This window comes from Erythrolamprus reginae, chromosome 9, assembly GCF_031021105.1.
Source record: "Erythrolamprus reginae isolate rEryReg1 chromosome 9, rEryReg1.hap1, whole genome shotgun sequence".
NCBI lineage: Eukaryota > Metazoa > Chordata > Lepidosauria > Squamata > Dipsadidae > Erythrolamprus > Erythrolamprus reginae.
This window is the reverse complement of record NC_091958.1, coordinates 38977615-38996783: the sequence shown is the minus strand read 5'-3', so window position 1 is coordinate 38996783 and position 19169 is coordinate 38977615. Positions and strand designations below refer to the sequence as shown.

At 48.2% G+C, this 19169-nt stretch overlaps 1 protein-coding gene across 1 annotated transcript in view; it reads right to left on the bottom strand.

Annotated features, from left to right (window-relative positions):
• CASKIN1 (CASK interacting protein 1) overlaps nucleotides 1-17496 on the bottom strand; it is a 160551-nt gene extending 143055 nt beyond the window's left edge. The window contains exon 1 of the mRNA XM_070761710.1: nucleotides 17403-17496. Coding sequence (XP_070617811.1) covers nucleotides 17403-17496 — 94 coding nt within the window. The remainder of the gene's footprint in view (nucleotides 1-17402) is intronic.
• Between the last annotated feature and the right edge of the window lie 1673 nt (nucleotides 17497-19169).

Genomic DNA, 19169 nt, shown 5'->3' with positions numbered 1-19169 from the left:
CAACAATAATAATTTATTAGATTTGTATGCCGCCCCTCTCCGCAGACTCGGGGCAGCTCACAACAATAATAACAGCATACAATAGACAAATCTAATATTTAAAAGAAGAAAAATATCTAAAGGCCCGTTATATAAAACCATACAACACAAGCATACCGTACATAAACTATATAAGCCTGGGGGAAATGTCTCAATTTCTTGGAACAAACTTCCAGCAGACGTGGTTGGTAAATCCACAGTCACTGAATTGAAACATGCCTGGGATAAACATAGATCCATCCTAAGATAAAATACAGGAAATAGTATAAGGGCAGACTAGATGGACCACAAAGTCTTTTTCTGCCATCAATCTTCTATGTTTCTACGTTTATGACCTAATGCAGCTAATACACTTGCGCAGTTTTACATGATGCTGTAATTCATAAGCATGTCAATATCATAGATAAGGCTGCATGTATATGATAGGAGTTTACAGGAAACCTGTGAGAAAGCCAGGCAAAGGAATTTGTCTGATGGTACCAGCTAGTACTCCCATCCCTTCTCATGGTCTCATACAACACTGTCTGTTCCTGAGAACATGAACTTTCCCTGAACTTTCCAGGCCTACCCAGAAGTCTATAATTGCAAAGCCTGAGCAAAACACATGATAACTTATGCTAACAGCATAATGTGAACGAAGCACTCATGTGCAGCTTCAGGAAATATCTGGGCGTGCCCATCCATATGACCTTTGACCTACACAAGGAATAATACAGGTGACCCTGCTGTTTCCCCCAGAAGCACTCATTTCTCAATAGGGTGGCAGGACCAGAAGGGAAAGAAGGCCACGCAACCGACCCCTCCCACTGGGCCATCGGAGGCATCCACCAAGGGAAGCAAACGTCTCCACATTCTCATTAAGAAGCAGCGATGGTGCTTGCAAAGTTTGTTTGTTTGGTTTTCAATTTGGATTTCTCTGCCGCCCTTCTCCACAGACTCAGGGCGGCTTACAAAAATGGGAATAAAATACAGTATCAAAATATAGCAAGAGTTATATCTTAGGTCTGTGATAATCATTACAATGTCTGTAATGTTAATTAACAAGAACGTTAATTATTGTTGTGAATACAGCATTCTTTAAAATCCTTTAAATCAAAACTTCATTCCATTGCTATTTCGTTAGCTTTTAGACTGGCATTTTGTGTTTTATATGCAAAACATTAATGTTTTAGGTATAAGTTTTAGGTATTCTGGCATCGGACCAGAATATGTACAGGGCCGCCTTCTGCTGCACGAATCCCAGCGACCGGTCAGGTCCCACAGGGTCGGCCTTCTCCAGGTCCCATCAACTAGACAATGTTGCTTGGCGGATCCTAGGGGAAGAGCCTTCTCTGTGGGAGCCCCTGTCCTCTGGAATCAGCTCCCCACGGAAATGTGTACTGCCCCCACCCTCCTTGCCTTCCGCAAGAGTCTTCAGATTCATTTACGCCGCCAGGCTTGGGGCCATTTGATTCTTGCCTTCTGGCCAAGAAATGTGTTGAGAGAATGTTGATTGAATGGGAATGACTGTTTTTTTTATGGCTTGGGTTTTTAGTTTTTATATTTAATTAACTAGATCTAAAATGTTATACATTGCTTTATTATATGTTGTAAGCCACCCTGAGTCCTTGGAGAGGGGTGGCAAAAAAGTCCAATTAATAAATAAATAGAGTAAAATAAATGTTCGTGATTAATGTTCATGATTTCATTATTATTCAGAACATGCTGACTACAGTGTTCCCTTGACTTTTGCGGCATTCGACATACGACGTTTGCGAAAAGTCTATGCCAAGTTTTTTTAAAAAATATTAATTAAAAAATACTTCGCGGGTTTTTTTCTACACCACGGTTTTTCCTGCCTGCGATGTCATACATCATCGCCAAATTATTGCTAATAAATATCAAGATCATTAAGTATCTTCTTCAATGGTGATTACCAGTAATAATGGTGAGTAATAATCTAAAGGTTGTTAAGGGAATGGGAAATTGTAATTTAGGGGTTTAAAGTGTTAGGGCAGTGTTTCCCAACCTTGGCAACTTGAAGATATCTGGACTTCAACTCCCAGAATTCCCCAGCCAGCATTCGCTGGCTGGGGAATTCTGGGAGTTGAAATCCAGATATCTTCAAGTTGCCAAAGTTGGGAAACACTGTGTTAGGGGATGTCCTGCGATACTGTTCATAGCCAAAAATAGTGTAATTACTTCCGCATCTCTACTTTGCGGAAATTTGACTTTCACGGGTGGTCTTGGAATGCATCCCCCACGAAAGTCAAGGGAACACTGTATTCGTATTCTCAGATAGGAAACTCCCACATGAGGACTTCCGGGTCAATTTCTTTCAAATTCTCAAGTTCTGAGAAGGACACCGGATTCTTGGTCCTCCTCCTTACTACATGATGTTGCTCTTTCCCATCTCTTGCTCTGGATCTGGTACGCTCCATGACGACAGTGGAACAGTCACACACTGCGACAGTGGAACAGTCACCTACTGCACTGTTCTTCCTATCAAGAGGGATTGTCTGGGTTGGAGCCTCAGGTGTCCATCCTCAGGTCAGAGGTCAGCCCAGCAGCAGACGTCATACTGCAGCTCGGGAACTTTTTTAAAAATGTATTGTCAAGTACATATTTGAGGTATGTAAAGATACTGCATAATAATATTCATACACATGATATGAATAACAAGAAAAAATAAGGAGAAACTTTAGATATAATAATATTCATATGCATGGTACTAGTAGAAAAAAATAAAAGAAACATTAGAACAGGGGACGGAAGCCATGCTGGTGCACTTATGCACGCCCCTTACTGACCTCTTAGGAATCGGGAGAGGTCAAGAGTGGATAGTCTAAGAGTAAAGTTTTGGGGATTAGATAATGATACTATGGAGTCAGGTAATGAGTTCCATGCGTTAACTAATCAATTACTAAAGTCGTATTTCCTGCAGTCCAGTTTGGAGCGGTTTACTTTGAGTTTGTATCAGTTGTGTGCTTGTGTGTGGTTGTGGTTGAAGCTGAAGTAATCGTTGATAGGAAGGAGGTTGTAGCAGATGATTTTATGGGCTGTGCTTAGATCCTGTTTAAGGCGACGTACAGTAGTTCTAAGCTTTCCAAACCTAAGATTGTAAGTCTAATTGCGTAGGGCAGTGTTTCCCAACCTTGGCAACTTGAAGATATTTGGACTTCAACTCCCAGAATTCCCCAGCCAGCATTTGCTGGCTGGGGAATTTTGGGAGTTGAAGTCCAGATACCTTTAAGTTGCCAAGGTTGGGAAACACTGGCGTAGGGGAAACGATTGAAGTTGAAGTCCATAAGTCATAAAGAGTTGAAGTCCACAAGTCATAAACTGACACCGGCTTGCAAAGCAATGCAGACTCCATGCTGCTCAACCCCAGCTCAGAGGACAGCATGGCTGCCTTCCCTGGCACAGCAGGGGAGAGAGAGGCAAAGAGTCAGCCTCTACTTGGGCTCTGACACCCCTGTGGGTCCCATGATCCCGCTTAGGGCCAGCAAAAGCCCACCAATCAAGCAGCTTCATCTACAGCAGTGATTTTCAACCTTTTTGGAGCTACGACACATTTTTTACGTTTACAAAATCCTGGGGCACACCACCAACCAAAATGACACAAAATAACACTCTAACACAGTACATATTATACATATGCAGCTAATAATATAGTTTCTAAATGTATTTATACTCACTTAGTGTGAAACCTAGGCCTGTTTCAATGAACACAAAAGGGCAGGAATGGTAGAAAGTCATTCTGGGAGTTGAAGTCCAAATATCTTCAAGTTGCCAAGGCTGGGAAACACTGGCGTAGGGTATTCTGTTGTGAGTGGAGGAGTGGAGGGCTCTTCTATGTCTAGTATCTCTGGACATTTTCTAGAGTGTTTATGTCCGAAATGTGGTATGGGTTCCCACTTGACAGCAAAGGCTTTGTCGTTTCTGGCTCAAGTCGAAACACTAAATATTTATCTGTCTCGTCTTTGATTTAAGGCAGCGCAGGAGGAGAGGCCTTGGTCTGAAGAGGGGGGGGGAGAGGATTCGGCTGCTGCAGTCTCCCTGGAAGGTAATTGCAGCCACGAGAGGCTCCCTGGAGGGTCCTGCCATGCCCTCCCCTTCCTCTCCTGGGGAAGGGCAGCCCTGCAGAAGGGCAGAGCAAGAGAGACAGAACCAACAGCTCTGCTTCCACCTATGATGGCTATATCCAGAAGTGAAAAAATACTGGAGGAAATTCAGAAATTGGTTACAACAAATAACAGATGCAGCAATTGAATTCACGCCAGAATTTTTTTAAATTAGGCATTTTTAGAGGATCATATATTAAAAATGTAAGATCCTTAATATTGCACATTGTAACGGCTGCAAGAATTGTGTACGGGCAAAAAGGGAAGAACTCTCAGATACCCGATGATAAGGAAGTAATTTAAAAATATATACGACTGCGCAGAAATGGACAGATTAACTATGGAGTTAAATGACCAAAAAGACTCGGACTATTATTCAGTCTGGACAAAGTGGTACACATGGATACAGAAGAGGAATGAGAATTCACAATAAGGGATGGAATAGTATTTTATGTACACAAATGGTATGTTTGTTTGTATGTATGTTTGGTTTTACAATAAGGGTTTTTTAGTTGTTTTAGTATTGGATTTACATGCTGTTTTTTATTACTGTTGTTAGCCGCCCCGAGTCTATGGAGAGGGGCGGCAAAAAATTCAATAAATAAATAAATAAAATGTATAATTACAGAAAATATAGAGATGAATGTAAATATATGATGTTGATTCACCTGTGAGCATTAATATGTAAATATTAAAAACAAAACAAATCAATAAATATATATTAAAAAGAAAAACAGCCAGGCTCTCAAACTGCCAGTGAGCAGCACGAAGAAGCCTGCATCCTTCAGCTTAGCTGACCAAACACATTTGAAAAGGAGAGAAAGCACAGCCGATTTGCCCGTTTGCCAAGAAACATCCTCCTACCAATCCACTCCATGGTTGTGTCATTGCATCTCCATCCTCCTCCCCCCTGGGGCTACCCACATCCCCTCAGCTGGAAAAATGCACGTAAAACAAGACGTCAAGAGATGATTATGTAAGCAACAGCGTTGTCAGCCAGACTAAGGCAGGTGTCCGGGAACAGCTGGCCAATGTCTAAAACGCAGAACTTCAAAACCCATCATGCAGCAAACGAGCCCCCATTGTTGAAATGCAAATGCCAAAGAGGGGAAACAATTTCAAAACCCATCGTGCTTGGTGGGTTCCCAGTCTGGGTAGTTTCAAACATACTTGTGATCTTGCTGTATAGAGCGCTGGTGAGATCACATTTGGAATACTGTGTTCAGTTCTGGAGACCTCACCTACAAAAAGAGATGGATCAAATTGAACGGGTCCAAAGACGGGCTACTAAAATGGTGGAAGGTCTCAAGCATAAAACTGATCAGGAAAGACTTCATGAACTCCATCTGTATAGTCTGGAGGACAGAAGGGAAAGCGGGGATATGATCGAAACATTTAAATTCGTTAAAGGGTTCAATAAGGTTCAGGAGGGAAGTGTTTTGAATAGGAAAGTGAACTCACAAACAAGGGGGCACAATCTGAGGTTAGTTGGGGGAAAGATCAGAAGCAACGTGAGAAAATATTATTTGACTGAAAGAGTAGTAGTAATAATAATAATAATAATTATTATTATTATTATTATTATTATTATTATTATTATTATTATTTATTAGATTTGTATGCTGCCCCTCTCCGCAGACTCGGGGCGGCTCACAACAATAATAACAGCATACAATAGACAAATTTAATATTTAAAAGAAGAAAAATATCTAAAAGCCCATTATATAAAACCATACAACACAAGCATACCATACATAAACTATATAAGCCTGGGGGAAATGTCTCAATTCCTTGGAACAAACTTCCAGCCGACGTGGTTGGTAAATCCACAGCTCGCCTGTATGGAACCCACATTGCATATCTGACATCAACACAATTGAGAGAGTCCAGAAATATTTCACAAGAAGAGTCCTTCATTCCTCTTCTCACAACAAAATACCTTACTCCACCAGACTTGAAATTCTTGGTTTAGACAACTTACAACTCCGTCGTCTCCATTCCGACTTAATTATAGTTCATAAAATCATATACCAAAATGTCCTACCTGTTAACGACTACTTCACCTTCAACCGCAACAACACACGAGCATGAAATTGATTTAAACTAAATGTCAACCGCTCCAAACTTGACTGCAAAAAATACGACTTCAGCAACAGAGTAATTAACGCCTGGAATGCACTACCTGATTCTGTGGTTTCTACTCCTAACCCCAAAACCTTTAACCTTAGACTATCTACAATAGATCTCTCCTCCTTTCTAAGAAGTCTGTAAGAGGCGTGCATAAGTGCACCATTGTGCCTACCGTCCCTGTCCTATTGTCTACTTTTTATCATTACTTATCTAATGTTTTTTATGTACAAATTATCACCCTATAATTGTTTGACAAATAAATAAATAAAATAAATAAATAAAACTGAATTCAAACATGCCTGGAATAAACATACAGTGTTCCCTCGATTTCCGCGGAGGATGCGTTCCGAGACCGCCCGCGAAAGTCGAATTTCCGCTAAGTAGAGATGCGGAAGTAAATACACCATTTTGGGCTATGGACAGTATCACAAGCCATCCCTTAACACTTTAAACCCCTAAATTACCATTTCCCATTCCCTTAACAACCATTTACTCACTATTATTACTGGTACTCATCATTGAATAAGACACTTAGTGATCCTGATATTTATAAACATAATTATTTATTAACAATAATTATTTTTTTGTTATTTATTTGCAAAAATTATTAGTTTGGCGATGACATATGACGTCATTGGGTGGGAAAAACCGTGGTATAGGAAAAAACCCGCGAAGTATTTTTTAATTAATATTTTTTGAAAAACCGTGGTATAGGCTATTCGCGAAGTTTGAACCCGCGAAAATTGAGGGAACACTGTATATCCATCTTAAGATAAAATCAGGGATGGCCTGCTGCCCAGACGGAGGGGGGCGGGAATGTAGTGGAGTAGCGAAAATGGAGCCCCACCCCAGAGCACCCAATTTGCACTGAAAGATGTTGAAAGAAAATGCAGGGCACCCTGCATAAGCCAAGCCCACAGTGTGGTAGTAAAAATTTTGATAGCTGTTCACTGGATAAAATACAGGAAATAGTGTAAGGGCAGACTAGATGGACCATGAGGTCTTTTTCTGCCGTCAGTCTTCTATGTTTCTATTCCATGTTTAATCAGCTGCAGTCCCAGACTTCCAAACCACGTTGCCAAACCATCATAGCTTGAGTGTCTCGGATCTGATGTCTGTTTTGTCCCCCATACTTCAGAAGCACCATCACTCACAGACAAAAAGAAGGAAAGGAGTTGCCTCGTCCAGTACATCAAGGCCCAAACACCAAAGGGCCCTCTCCTCGCACAATTTGGCCCTGAATAAGGGCGCATCGTGCCGCTTTTCAAAACTCACCTAGTCATGTTTCAGTCAGCAAAATCCTCCGCATTTTCAGAATGTGTGCAAAATCCTCTCCAGCAAAAGACCGAAAAAGCAGCATTGGCATAACAAGGGAAACTCAACTCCCAAGACTGCCTCTGAGCATGTACCGATTGCTTTCCTTCACTCCCGGACTCTCACCTGCATGAAGCGAAAGATGAAGCTGGCTCTCGGGTGGGGGGGGGGGGAGTGCAAGAAGGGAAGACATTTCAAATCGTCCAAAATGCAGCCACGCAAGCAGTCATGGGCCCCCCAAGGCATACCCATATTTCTCCATCACTCCGCGGGCTGCCAATTAGTTTCCGGACACAATTCAAAGTGTTGGTTATGACCTATAAAGCCCTACATGACATTGGGCCATATTACCTCCGGAACCGCTTCTACCGCATGAGTCTCAGTGACCGGTTAGGTCCCACAGAGTCGGCCTTCTCCAGGTCTCGTCAACAATGTCATTTGGCGGGACCTAGGGGAAGAGCCTTCTCTGTGGTGGCCCCGGCCCTCTGGAATCAGCTTTCCCCAGAGATTTGCACTGCTCCCACCTTCCTCGCCTTCCGTAAAAGCTTATTTATACTGCCAGGCTTGGGGCCATTAGACCCTAGCCCCCTGGTCAACGAGTGTAGCGTGTTTTGCTGTGTAAGTGGTAATGAATTATTTTAAATCTTATTTGTGTTTTTAAAAGTTTTTTAGCTATATTAATTGGATTTTTAGATATGTATATGGTATATATACACTGTCCTTCTCACCCAGGCCTAGACCGCCAGGAGCAATGATGGGTCACTCTTGTGTGGGCTGCCCGCTGCCTAGCAGGGCCTCTTCTGGCCTTGGAAAGCCATGGGTCCCCAAGGGCCTTGCAAAGGCAGGTCAGGGCTTCAGGCCAGGGTGGAAACAGCCAGAGGAAGGGGTGGTGCTGAGGATCTGGAGCAAGCAGGGGTCTTTCTCTCAGCCTTCTCTGCTCGGCCAGGTGCAAGCCTCTTTCTTCAGCCTCTTCCTTGGACTTTTGGGAAAAACCTCAACTTTCTGGCGAAGTGGAAGAGAAACCCACCGACAACAGCTCTCGTGGCTAAGCTGCTTTCAAAAGCTTTAAGCAGATTGTGGGCAGCTTTGCAATAATTAAGGAGCAAGAATCAAGGAGCCAGTGGATGAGCCGGCAAGAGGTCCACTGACCTCCGCGGTTGGAGCTACTGCTGGCAATGCTAGGGGCCCACCCAGCAGGGAGCTCTGCCAAAGGGGAAGGCAGGGGGAAACCCATCCAGGCCTTGTTGCAGCTCCAGTAGAAGAACAAGGAACCTCAACCAAAGCTTTGCCTCTGGATTGGACAACCAACAAAGTTGGCCAGGTCTCTGTCTGAGAGCCTCTGACTCTACAGATTGATCATGGACAGCCTGTTTGTTTGTTTGTTTGTTTGTTTGTTTGTTTGTTTATTGGATTTCTATTCCGCCCCTCTCCAAGGACTCAGGGCAGCTCACAACATATAAAATATACAGGGTGTGTTCCAAAAGTAATGCAATTATTTTTTTAAAAGTAATTTATTGAACAGATTTGCACAAACACTTAAAATTCTTCAAAGTACTGTCCTTGGGCCTCTACACATTTTTTCCAGCGACTCTGCCATGACCGGTATGCGCCCTGGAAGGCATCTTCGGGGACCTCTTGCAAGGTCTTCGTCATGGCTGATTGGATCTCTTCTATGGACGAAAAACGCGCCTTGCCACAACGCGTTACGAGTCTGTGAGTTCCTGGCCAAATACCAGGTGCCAATGCTGCCCCACTCCCACCTTTATAGTCCTGACGTCATCCCAGCAGACTTCTTTTTGTTCCCAGCCCTGAAAGTAACCGGTTTTTCATCCATAGAAGAGATCCAATCAGCCATGACGAAGACCTTGTGAGAGATTCCTGAAGATGCCTTCTAGGGTGCGTACTGGTCATGGCAGAGTTGCTGGAAAAAATGTGTAGAGGCCCAAGGACAGTACTTTGAAGAATTTTACGTGTTTGTGCAAATCTGTTCAATAAATTACTTTTTAAAAATTGCATTATTTTTGGAACACACCCTGTACAATACACAATATCTTAATCCAATTAACTACCGTAATTAAAAATCTAAAAATTAAAAAAAAGCTGGGAAGCAAAGTTTTATTTTATGTTATTTATTTATTTTGTCAATCATATATATTATAGAGTCTAGGGGAATGGGGGAGGGCATTTTTACCCTCCCCCAGCTCCAGGGAAGCCTTTGAAGCCTGGGGAGGGCGAAACACGAGCCTACTGGACCCACCAGAAGTTGGGAAACAGGCCATTTCTGGCCTCCAGAGGGCCTCCATGGGGGGGGAGCTGTTTTCACTCTCCCCAGGCCTTGAATAATGGGTATGGGCACTCGTGCATGTGCAATAGCCTGCATGCACGCTCTTTCGGTACCCTAGGAGAAAAAGGTTTGCCATGACTGGTCTAGGACTTTCCATCCCCTACCCTTGGCCCTGCCACCTTCTCCTCCAGCGTTCTGCCTTGGGCAATTGTCTGGGTGGAATACTGGTGGGAAGGAGGCATGGCCAAGGGTAGGACACAAAAGGTCCCATTCCAACTTGGAGAGGTGGCCTTGGGCATTTTAAGAGATTACCTGGGTCTTTAATTATAGGAGGGCAACCATGGTAGTCAATGATGGCACTAAACAAGGAGGAATTTGCAAGTACCTTTTCAGACTCAAAAGCATTATGCTTTCGCGAGATCTAATAAAACATGTTTTGGTCAAATCTGTAACTCTGAAGAGATGCTCTCGCTCATCTCTTGAGGATTTTTGTCCCCTAAAAGCTTTGTTTACAGACTCCAAATGCAGCAACAACTCTCTCGTTTCAAGGAAGGGACCTTGGAGGTCTTCTAGCCAACCCCCTGCTCAAGGCAGGAAGCCCTATACCAGTGATATTGAACCCATTTTTCCTCGGGTGCCAAAAGAGCATATGCGCGCACTATTGTGCATGCTCACGTGCCCACACCCATAATTCAATGCCTGGGGAGGGTGAAAACAGTTCCCCTGCCCTCCAAAGCTCTCTGGAGACTGGAAATAGCCTGTTTCCCAATTTCTGGTAGGCCGAGTAGGCACGTATTTTGCCTTCCCCAGGCTCCAAAGGCTTCCCTGGAACCAGGGGAGGGTAAAAACGCCCTCCCTCATCCCCCTGGAGACTCTCTGGAAGCCAAAAATGCCCTCCCAGAGCCTCTGTGTGAGCCAAAAATCAGCTGATTGGCACACACATGAACGTTGGAGCTGAGCTAGGGCAATGGCTAGCGTGCCAGCAGATATGGCTTTGTGTGCCACCTGTGGCACCCATACCATAGGTTCACCATCACTGTCCTAGACCCCTGCCAAACATGCCCCAACCCCAGCCCTCTATTTCAGAGGGGTGTCCCCAAACATGCCTGCAGTGGCCCTATGCCACTGCGAGAGCAATCATGGGTTTTCCCAAATATGCCCATGTTACACCAACACCACTCCACAGTCTGCATTGGTTGCCGATCAGTTTCCGGTCACAATTCAAAGTGTTGATTATGACCTATAAAGCCCTTCATGGCACCGGACCAGATTATCTCCGGGACCGCCTTCAGCTGCACGAATCCCAGCAACCAGTTAGGTCCCACAGAGTGGGTCTTCTCTGTGTCCTGTCAACTAAACAATGTCGCTTGGCGGGACCCAGGGGAAGAGCCTTCTCTGTGGCGGCCCTGGCCCTCTGGAACCAACTCCCCCCAGAGATTAGAATTGCCCCCACCCTCCTCGCCTTTCATAAGCTTCTTAAAACCCACCTCTGCCGCCAGGCATGGGGGAACTGAGATACTCTTTCCCCCTAGGCCTTTACAATTTTATGCATGGTATGTCTGTATGTATGTTTGGTTTTATAATAAGGGTTTTAACTGTTTTAATATTGGATTATTATATTCTGTTTTTATTACTGTTGTTAGCTGCCCCGAGTCTACGGAGAGGGGCGGCATACAAATCCAATGAATGAACAAACGAACAAACAAATGAACAAACAAACAAACAAACAAACAAATGTTTGTCTTGGCGAAGCCCCCCACCCCGAGAGGACCATGGAAGGGCTAGAATGTGGGACCCTCCCACGTGGCTCGGGAAGAGGCTTTGTCAGTGGCTGGGTAGTCAACCCTACTCCAAAGTCTGTTTGGAGGTTCTGCAGGTAACTGACCCATGTAGCCTTCTCTCACCTGCCGTCATTTAATTTTTTTAATTGCAGTTTTACTTCGCCCAACAGCCGGCACGTTCTTAAGCGGTCCACCAAATAAAGTTTAAAGCCCTCGAACGCAGAAACACAATGAAGCCATTTAAAATCAGAGAGAAATTAAAACAACCCCCGTGGGGGAAAAGAATAATCAGCAACATCGCACGGCAAACAGCGAAACGCTCTGAAAATTGCAAACACATTTTAAAGTTTTCTGCATTCAGGGGAGAATCACCCAGAGCCGCATAATCAGCTAAGCAGCCAGCGATGGGCCTTCGAGACTGTGGGAATGCAGGTTCCAGCAGAGTTTGAGCTGCATCTCCAACGTATTATTTTTGGGAGTTATATCTCACTTTTCTGCCTGGGTAGTTTCAAACATACTTGTGAACCCGCCGAATGGAGTGCTGGTGAGACCCCATTTGGAACACTGTGTTCAGTTCTGGAAACCTCAGCTACAAAAAGAGATTGATCAAATTGAACGGGTCCAAAGACGGGCTACAAAAATGGTGGAAGGTCTTAAGCATAAAACTGATCAGGAAAAACTTCATGAACTCAATCTGTATAGTCTGGAGGACAGAAGGAAAAGGGGGGACATGATTGAAACATTTAAATATGTTAGAGGGTTAAATAAGATTCAGGAGGGAAGTGTTTTTAATAGGAAAGTGAACACAAGAACAAGAGGCCACAATCTGAGGTTAGTTGGGGGAAAGATCAGAAGCAATGTGAGAAAATATTATTTGACAGAAAGAGTAGTAGATGCTTGGAACAAACTTCCAGAAGACATGGTTGGTGAATCCACAGGAACTGAATTTAAACCTGCCTGGGACAAACATATATCCATCCTAAGATAAAATACAGGAAATAGTATAAGGGCAGACTAGAAGGACCAGGAGGTCTTTTTCGGCCATCAATCTTCTATGTTTCTATGAGATGCCCAGAAGTCCTGACCTCCATCAGCACTGTGTGGTCTCCCTTCTCTCTTCTTCCTGAAAGGCTCTCTGGCTAGAAGTGCCTGCCTCCCTCTCACTGATGTCCCAGAATGGGAGGAGACACCCACCCCCGACAGGGATGGAGCAGTGGTACCCCAAAAGCTCTACTTGGTTGACTTTTCAAGCACAAATCCTGCCTTACAACAGCCCCAACACCTGAAATGCCTAATTTTATTGGGGCTTGAAGGGCGGGAGAGAGTGAGATGTACTGTACACTTACATAGACATATATTATTATTATTATTATTGCTATTGCTATTGCTATTGCTATTACTATTACTATTACTATTACTATTAACCCTGTATATAGTTTTTTAATCAAGACTTTGCTGCTCACATTCCAACATGCAACCTCTCCCAAGGTACTTTCGCCGGAAATTACCATCCGCGAGGCAAACTACCTGAGCTGCATTGCCAGCAAGCCCACCGATTAGCCAAATCTTCCATAGCGCCAAAAAAGGGAAGCACGACTTATTTTTAAACAAAAACGCGTCTCCGGAGACGATCCAAACTTCCGAAGCATTTCTTAAAAGTCTACCTGCTGCAAATTATAGGCCACTCTCTCCCAGTCAAATTTCAGCGGGATTTGAGGTTTTTCAAATCGGAGTGAACTGAGGACATCCACCCTGGGGGAGGCAAAGCGACGTCGCCTGGGAACTGTGGCTGAGGCTCCCAAGGGATGGAATTTTCAGGAAGTGCCGAAAGAGTGCTCAACGCTAGCAGCAGGTGGCCACAGGCCCTGTTTGCCAGGTTCTCCTCTCCAGCACTGGCTTCATATGTATGTATGTATGTATGTATGTATGTATGTATGTATGTATGTATACAGCGGTGGGCTACGAGACAGAATGCTAAATTGCGCTCACCACCGTGGCTCATAAGTGCTTGCGGGACCAGCACTATTTTACTTCCGCACCTGTGAAGGTAGCAAAATCGTGCACGGAGCCGCAGGTACCCGCGTGTTTCAGCAAGGTTTTTTTGCTTCCGCGCATGCTGAAACACGGGCGCACCTGTGGCTCTGTGCACGGTTTTGCTACCTCCACAGGTGCAGAAGCAAAATTGCACTGGCTCTGCAAGAACTTACAAGCCGCCGCGGTGAGCGCAATTTAGAGTTCTGGCTCGTAGCCCACCATTATATATACATACATACATATATATGAGTGTGTGTGTGTGTGTATGTATATATATGTAGGCAAAGGCAAAGGCAAAGGTTGCAAGTTCAAATCCCAGTGCGAGGGTATGACTAGCTGATGAGGCCAGAACAAGCCCGAAATAGATCTATCGCAGTCTCCCTTAATTTTAAAATTCAGCAAAAACATGTGACCTACACACACACATACTGTACATACATTATTATTATCATTATTATCATTATTATCATCATCAGCATCAGCATCTTTTTTATTCTCCTTCCTCAGTCCACTTTCCTTGCTGGGCAACCTGTTCAGAGTCCGGGGCCATGAAGGGAAAGGTTGCGTGGAGCCTGGAAATGCCAAAGGCCAGGATACCTAAAAGCAGAGGCCTTCAAAGTTGGCAACCCCTCGCATCCTGGACATAAACTATTTCAACTCCTACCCTGAAAATGATGCTACGGAGCCCTGCACACCAAGACAACTAGACACAAGAACAGTTTTTTTCCGAACGCCATCACTCTACTAAACAAATAATTCCCTCAACACCGTCAAACCTTTTACTAAGTCTGCACTACTATTACTACTAGTTTTTTCTCATCATTCCTATCACCCATCTCCTCCCACTTAGGACCGTATGACTGTAACTTCATGATTGCTTATTTGACCCCATGATAATCATTATGTGTTGTACCTCATGACTCTGGATAAATGTAAATTTTCTTTTATGTACATTGAGAGCATCTGCACCAAAGACAAATTCCTTGTGTGTCCAATCACACTTGGCCAGCAAAGAATTCTATTCTATTCTATTCTGTTCTGTTATATTCTATTTCTATTTCTATTCTATTCTACCCTACAGTGTATTCTATTCTATTCTATTTCTATTCTATTTGTATCCTATCTTATTATTCTGTTCTGTTCTGTTCTGTTCTGTTCTGTTCTATTCTATTCTATTCTATTCTATTCTATTCTATTCTATTCCTATTCCTATTCCTATTCCTATTCCTATTCCTATTCCTATTCCTATTCCTATTCCTTTCCATTCTATTCCATCCCATCCTATTCTATTCTATTCTTTCTGAAGGGGCTTCCGAACCCTCCACCAGCCGGCCTCCAAAAGCAACAGGTGCTGTTCTATGGGGACAGGAGGGGTCCAAGGTTAGCGCCGCTTTCAACCCCCCAGGTCTCAGGTGCTCAGAAACATGCAGCAGCTCAAGCATCAATTCCGAACAGAGTTGGCGGGTGGCCCATAGCTCCTGCTTCTTCCCTCCCCTCCACCACCACCACCTCCAACACAGAACCACACACTCACCCCGAAGCTAGTGTGTCACTGGGACAGGATGGACTTCGAGGAAAAAAGAGGAGGAGAAAAACAGGAGTGGCCACTGCGGAAAAGAAGGTGAGGCGCCTGGACAGACAGACTGCAAAGCAGCCCACAAGCCCCAGGCGAAGGCAGCCATTTAGCATCTGCTCTGGGAAAGGGTTTCTCCAGCTTGACATGTTTAAGATGAGTGGACTTGGGGAATTCTGGGAGTTGAAGTCCACACCTCTTAAAGTTGGCAAACTTGAGGAACACTGGCTTAGGACAGTGATGGCAAACCTTTTTTTTTTCCTTGGGTGCCAAAAGGGCATGTGTGCACATTATCGCACATGCACGAGTGCCCACACCCTTAATTCAATGCCTGCGGGGGGAGAAAACAGCTTTCCCCCCCCGGAGGCCTTCTGGAGGCCAGAAAAGGCCTGTTTCCCAACTTCAGGTGGGCCCAGTAGGGTCTTGTTTTGCCCTCCCCAGGCTCCAAAAGCTTCCCTGGAACTGGGGGAGGGTAAAAACGCCCCCCCATCCCCTCCCAGGCTGTCTGGAAGTCAAAAAAAACCCTCCCAGAGCCTCTGTGCGAGTCAAAAATCAGCTGGCCGGCACACACATGCATGTTGGGGCAACGGTTCACGTACCAGCAGATATGACTCCGTGTGCCACCTGTAGCACCCATTCCATAGGTTCACCATCCCTGGCCTAGGAGATCTGCTCCGCCACTGAGTGAAGCAGCCCCATAATCCTGGCATCTAGGGCACCTGCTCTCCCCATGGGGGGGAGGGGGGCTACCAAGTATCTCAAGTGTTTCTTCACCATCCAGACTGTCTCCTGGTTGAACTCCCAGGAGGGCTAGGTGTCCCCCCCAGTGGGCTCTGCATTTTGAAGTGCCCAAAGAGGCGTCTCCTCTTCTCAGGACACTCCACTGACCACCTTCGGAGAGAGGCTGAGCCCCAGTGCTCGACTCAAGCAAGGCAGGGAAGTCCAGAACGAAGGTTTACACAAAACTCAGACTCCCTAATTCTTTTTTTTTCTCCCAGACCCAAAAGGCAGAGAAATGGTCCCCATCATCATTCACCACCAGGGATTGGAAACGGGGACTCTCCCAAAGCTTGGCCCTCGTGCTCGGCAGCAGCCTCCAGGTATACTGACTGGGCTCCCTTCATCCCCTACTAGCAACCTTCTCTCCAGAACTCCCTAGCCCATAAGGCCACGGCTGGGAATTCCAGGCATTGGAACTCTCACAGCTTGAAGGGAGGAGGCTGGAGAAAGCAAAGATGGGACCTGCGGCAGACCGGTGTGGCTGCCCCCTCCCCCGGAGGAAGGCCAGGAGGGAAGTGGCAACCAAGCCAGGGACCCCTCTTCCAAATCACCCCGGGGCGGGGGGGAGGGGGTATCAGTGAAGGACGGGCAGCAGAGAGGCCTGGCCGGAGAGGGAGGCATTAGGCCAAGGAGGAGGAGGAGAGAGGCCATCCTGGGAAAGATGCCCGTGCCCTGTGCCAAGGCTGGCTTTCCCGGCCAAGCGGTCTCACACTCGCAAGAGCCCAACAGCAGAGAGCTGGCCCCGTCCCAGCTGCAAGGCAGAGCCCGAGCCAGGGCTGGGTGCTCCTCCGCGCTGCTGCATCCAGCCTCCCTCACCCTCTGGCTGGGCCACCCCAGGCCTCTCCAGCCTCCCCCATTCGGGGACAGCCAACGGCAGCACAATCGGGGCAGATCCCGGGATGGGTTACCCTCTCTTCCCCCCCCCCCCCCATAGTTATAGGGACGGGCCTCCACCTGTGCCAAGGGTGTCTTTCCATCCCCAGCCCCGATGCCTGCCTACCCGCCTGCCCGGAGGGGGTGGAGCAGCGGCGGGACGCAGCATCTCAGGTCCCCTCCGCGCCCGCGGAAGCTTCCCCGGGCCCGCCGCGCCAGCCAAGGAAAGGTTGGGGTGGGGGGCGCCGCGCCGGGCAGAGTAGAGCAAGAGGGCAGCGGCCAAGGACAGCTTAGGCTCGACGGGGCTGGAGGAGGTGGAGGAGGAGGCGCGGGATTCCTCCGGCCGGACCTCCGGGGCTGGCGAGCAGGACGAGGCGGAGGAAGCCCTCCTTCCCTTCCCCGATGCCCGGTTCCCATCCGGCGGAGCGTCCCGGTCCCTCACCCGGGCTTGGCATCCCCCCGCCCCGCCGCCACCCCCGCCGCGCACTCACTGGCTTTGCCCGGCTTGGGCCTCTGCAGCAGCTTCTGCACGGCGCCCACGTCCTCCGCCTTCACCGCCTGCATCAGCTCCTGGTCCTTGCCCATGGCGGGCGAAGCGGCGGGGCTGAGCCCGGGCGGGGTCCTCAGGGGCGGCTCATGCCCGGCGGGACGGGGCGGCGGCGGCGGTTCCTTTGCTGCAGCGGCTGCCGCGGTCGCGACGCGCAATTGGAGACGCGCGGCCGGGGCGCAGCGCCTCGCCGGCGGGCGGGGACAAGGCGGCTGCCGGGCTCCGGCGGGGGCTCGCTCAGCACAGCCACCGCCGCCTCCTCCGCCTCCTCCTCTGCAGCGGCGGCGGCGGCGGAGGAGTCCTCACTCGGCCGCCGCCGCCCAGAGCCTCGCCGGAGCCGGCCACCAGCCCTCTGCGGCCGGGCGCGCCGGAGCTGCGCCGCGCCACCGTCTCCGCCGTCGTCCTGCTGAGGCGTCGCTGGGCAAAGAGGAGGCGGCTCCAGGTCGGCTAGGCTAGGGCGGGGAGGGGGGAAGCCGGCTCAGCCCCCTCCCCAGCCAGAGGTGGGCTGCTAAGGTGGAACGGCCAGGTGTGGCTCGCCCCCGGGGCTTTGAGCGCTGGCGGAGTCCGGCGCAAGGATGCTATTCCACCTGGGCAGGGAGCGAAATCGCGCGCGGAGACACGCATGGGCGCCCGTGGCCAAGCCCTCTGCACATGGTCGGCCGCCTCTCTTCGCTGAGGAGCTGAGACGTCGGCAACGGAGCGCGTCGGGCCGCCTGGGAGGCGCGCCGAACGCTCTGCACCCGCGTAAAGGCGCTTTCGGCCGGCTCGGCGTGGCACCCGATGCCCGGTCTGGCCCCCCCAGAGGTGGGCTGCTAAAAGTGGAATGGTGAGGTGGCTCTGAGTGCTAGCGGAGTCCAGCGCAATGATGCTACTGCACTGGGCAGGTGGCGAAATCGGGGGGGGGGGGGGCGAGCACACCTCACCGTTCCACCTTTACCAGCCTACCTCTGCCCCCTCCCCAAGCTCTGGCATCGGGGAGCCGCGGGGAGCCGGCCTAGAGCGCCTCTACGCGCGTGCAGAACGCTCGGCGCGCCTCCCAAGCGGCCCTACGCGCTCCGTTGCCGACGGCGGAGCTCCTGGGCGGCGAAGAGAGGCGGCCGAACATGTGCAGAGGACTTGGCCGTAGCTCCTACGGCTGGATCCCAAGCTGGGGGGGGGGGTTTGGGACGGCAGGCGAAGCGCAACTGCGGAGGCTCCGAGCGCGGGGGAGGAAAGAAAAAGGGGCAGCCCAGCGGGGTCGTCGGGGAAGCCGCCCGAGATTGCCTGGATGGGGAGCGAAGGGTGGCCGAGAGCCGCGGGACCTTGGGGAGCTTTGGGGGGGGCGGGTTGCCCGAAGAGGCGTCCCTGCCACTGGTTCCTTGGCCCAATTCCTCACCCCCTCCCACAGCTGCTCATCCCTGGCAAGTCCAAATAGCCCAACGAAGATCTGAACCCAGACCTCCCCCTCTCCACCGCCCCTCGGATACCACCCCCCCCCCCCCCCCCACACACACACACAAGCTCAGCATTTGCCGAGCCGGCTCCCGGGTGGATTTCCCCGGTCTGCAAAACTCTCCAGTCTTAGAAACTGAACTTCTTCCTATACAAACCAATGAGCACAAAAATACCTCTATTTGCAAACTTGATTCGTTCCGTGCCCAGGTTCTTAAGTAGAAAAGGTTGTGGGCAATTTTCCCCATAGGAATCAATGTGAAAGCAAATAATGTGTGCA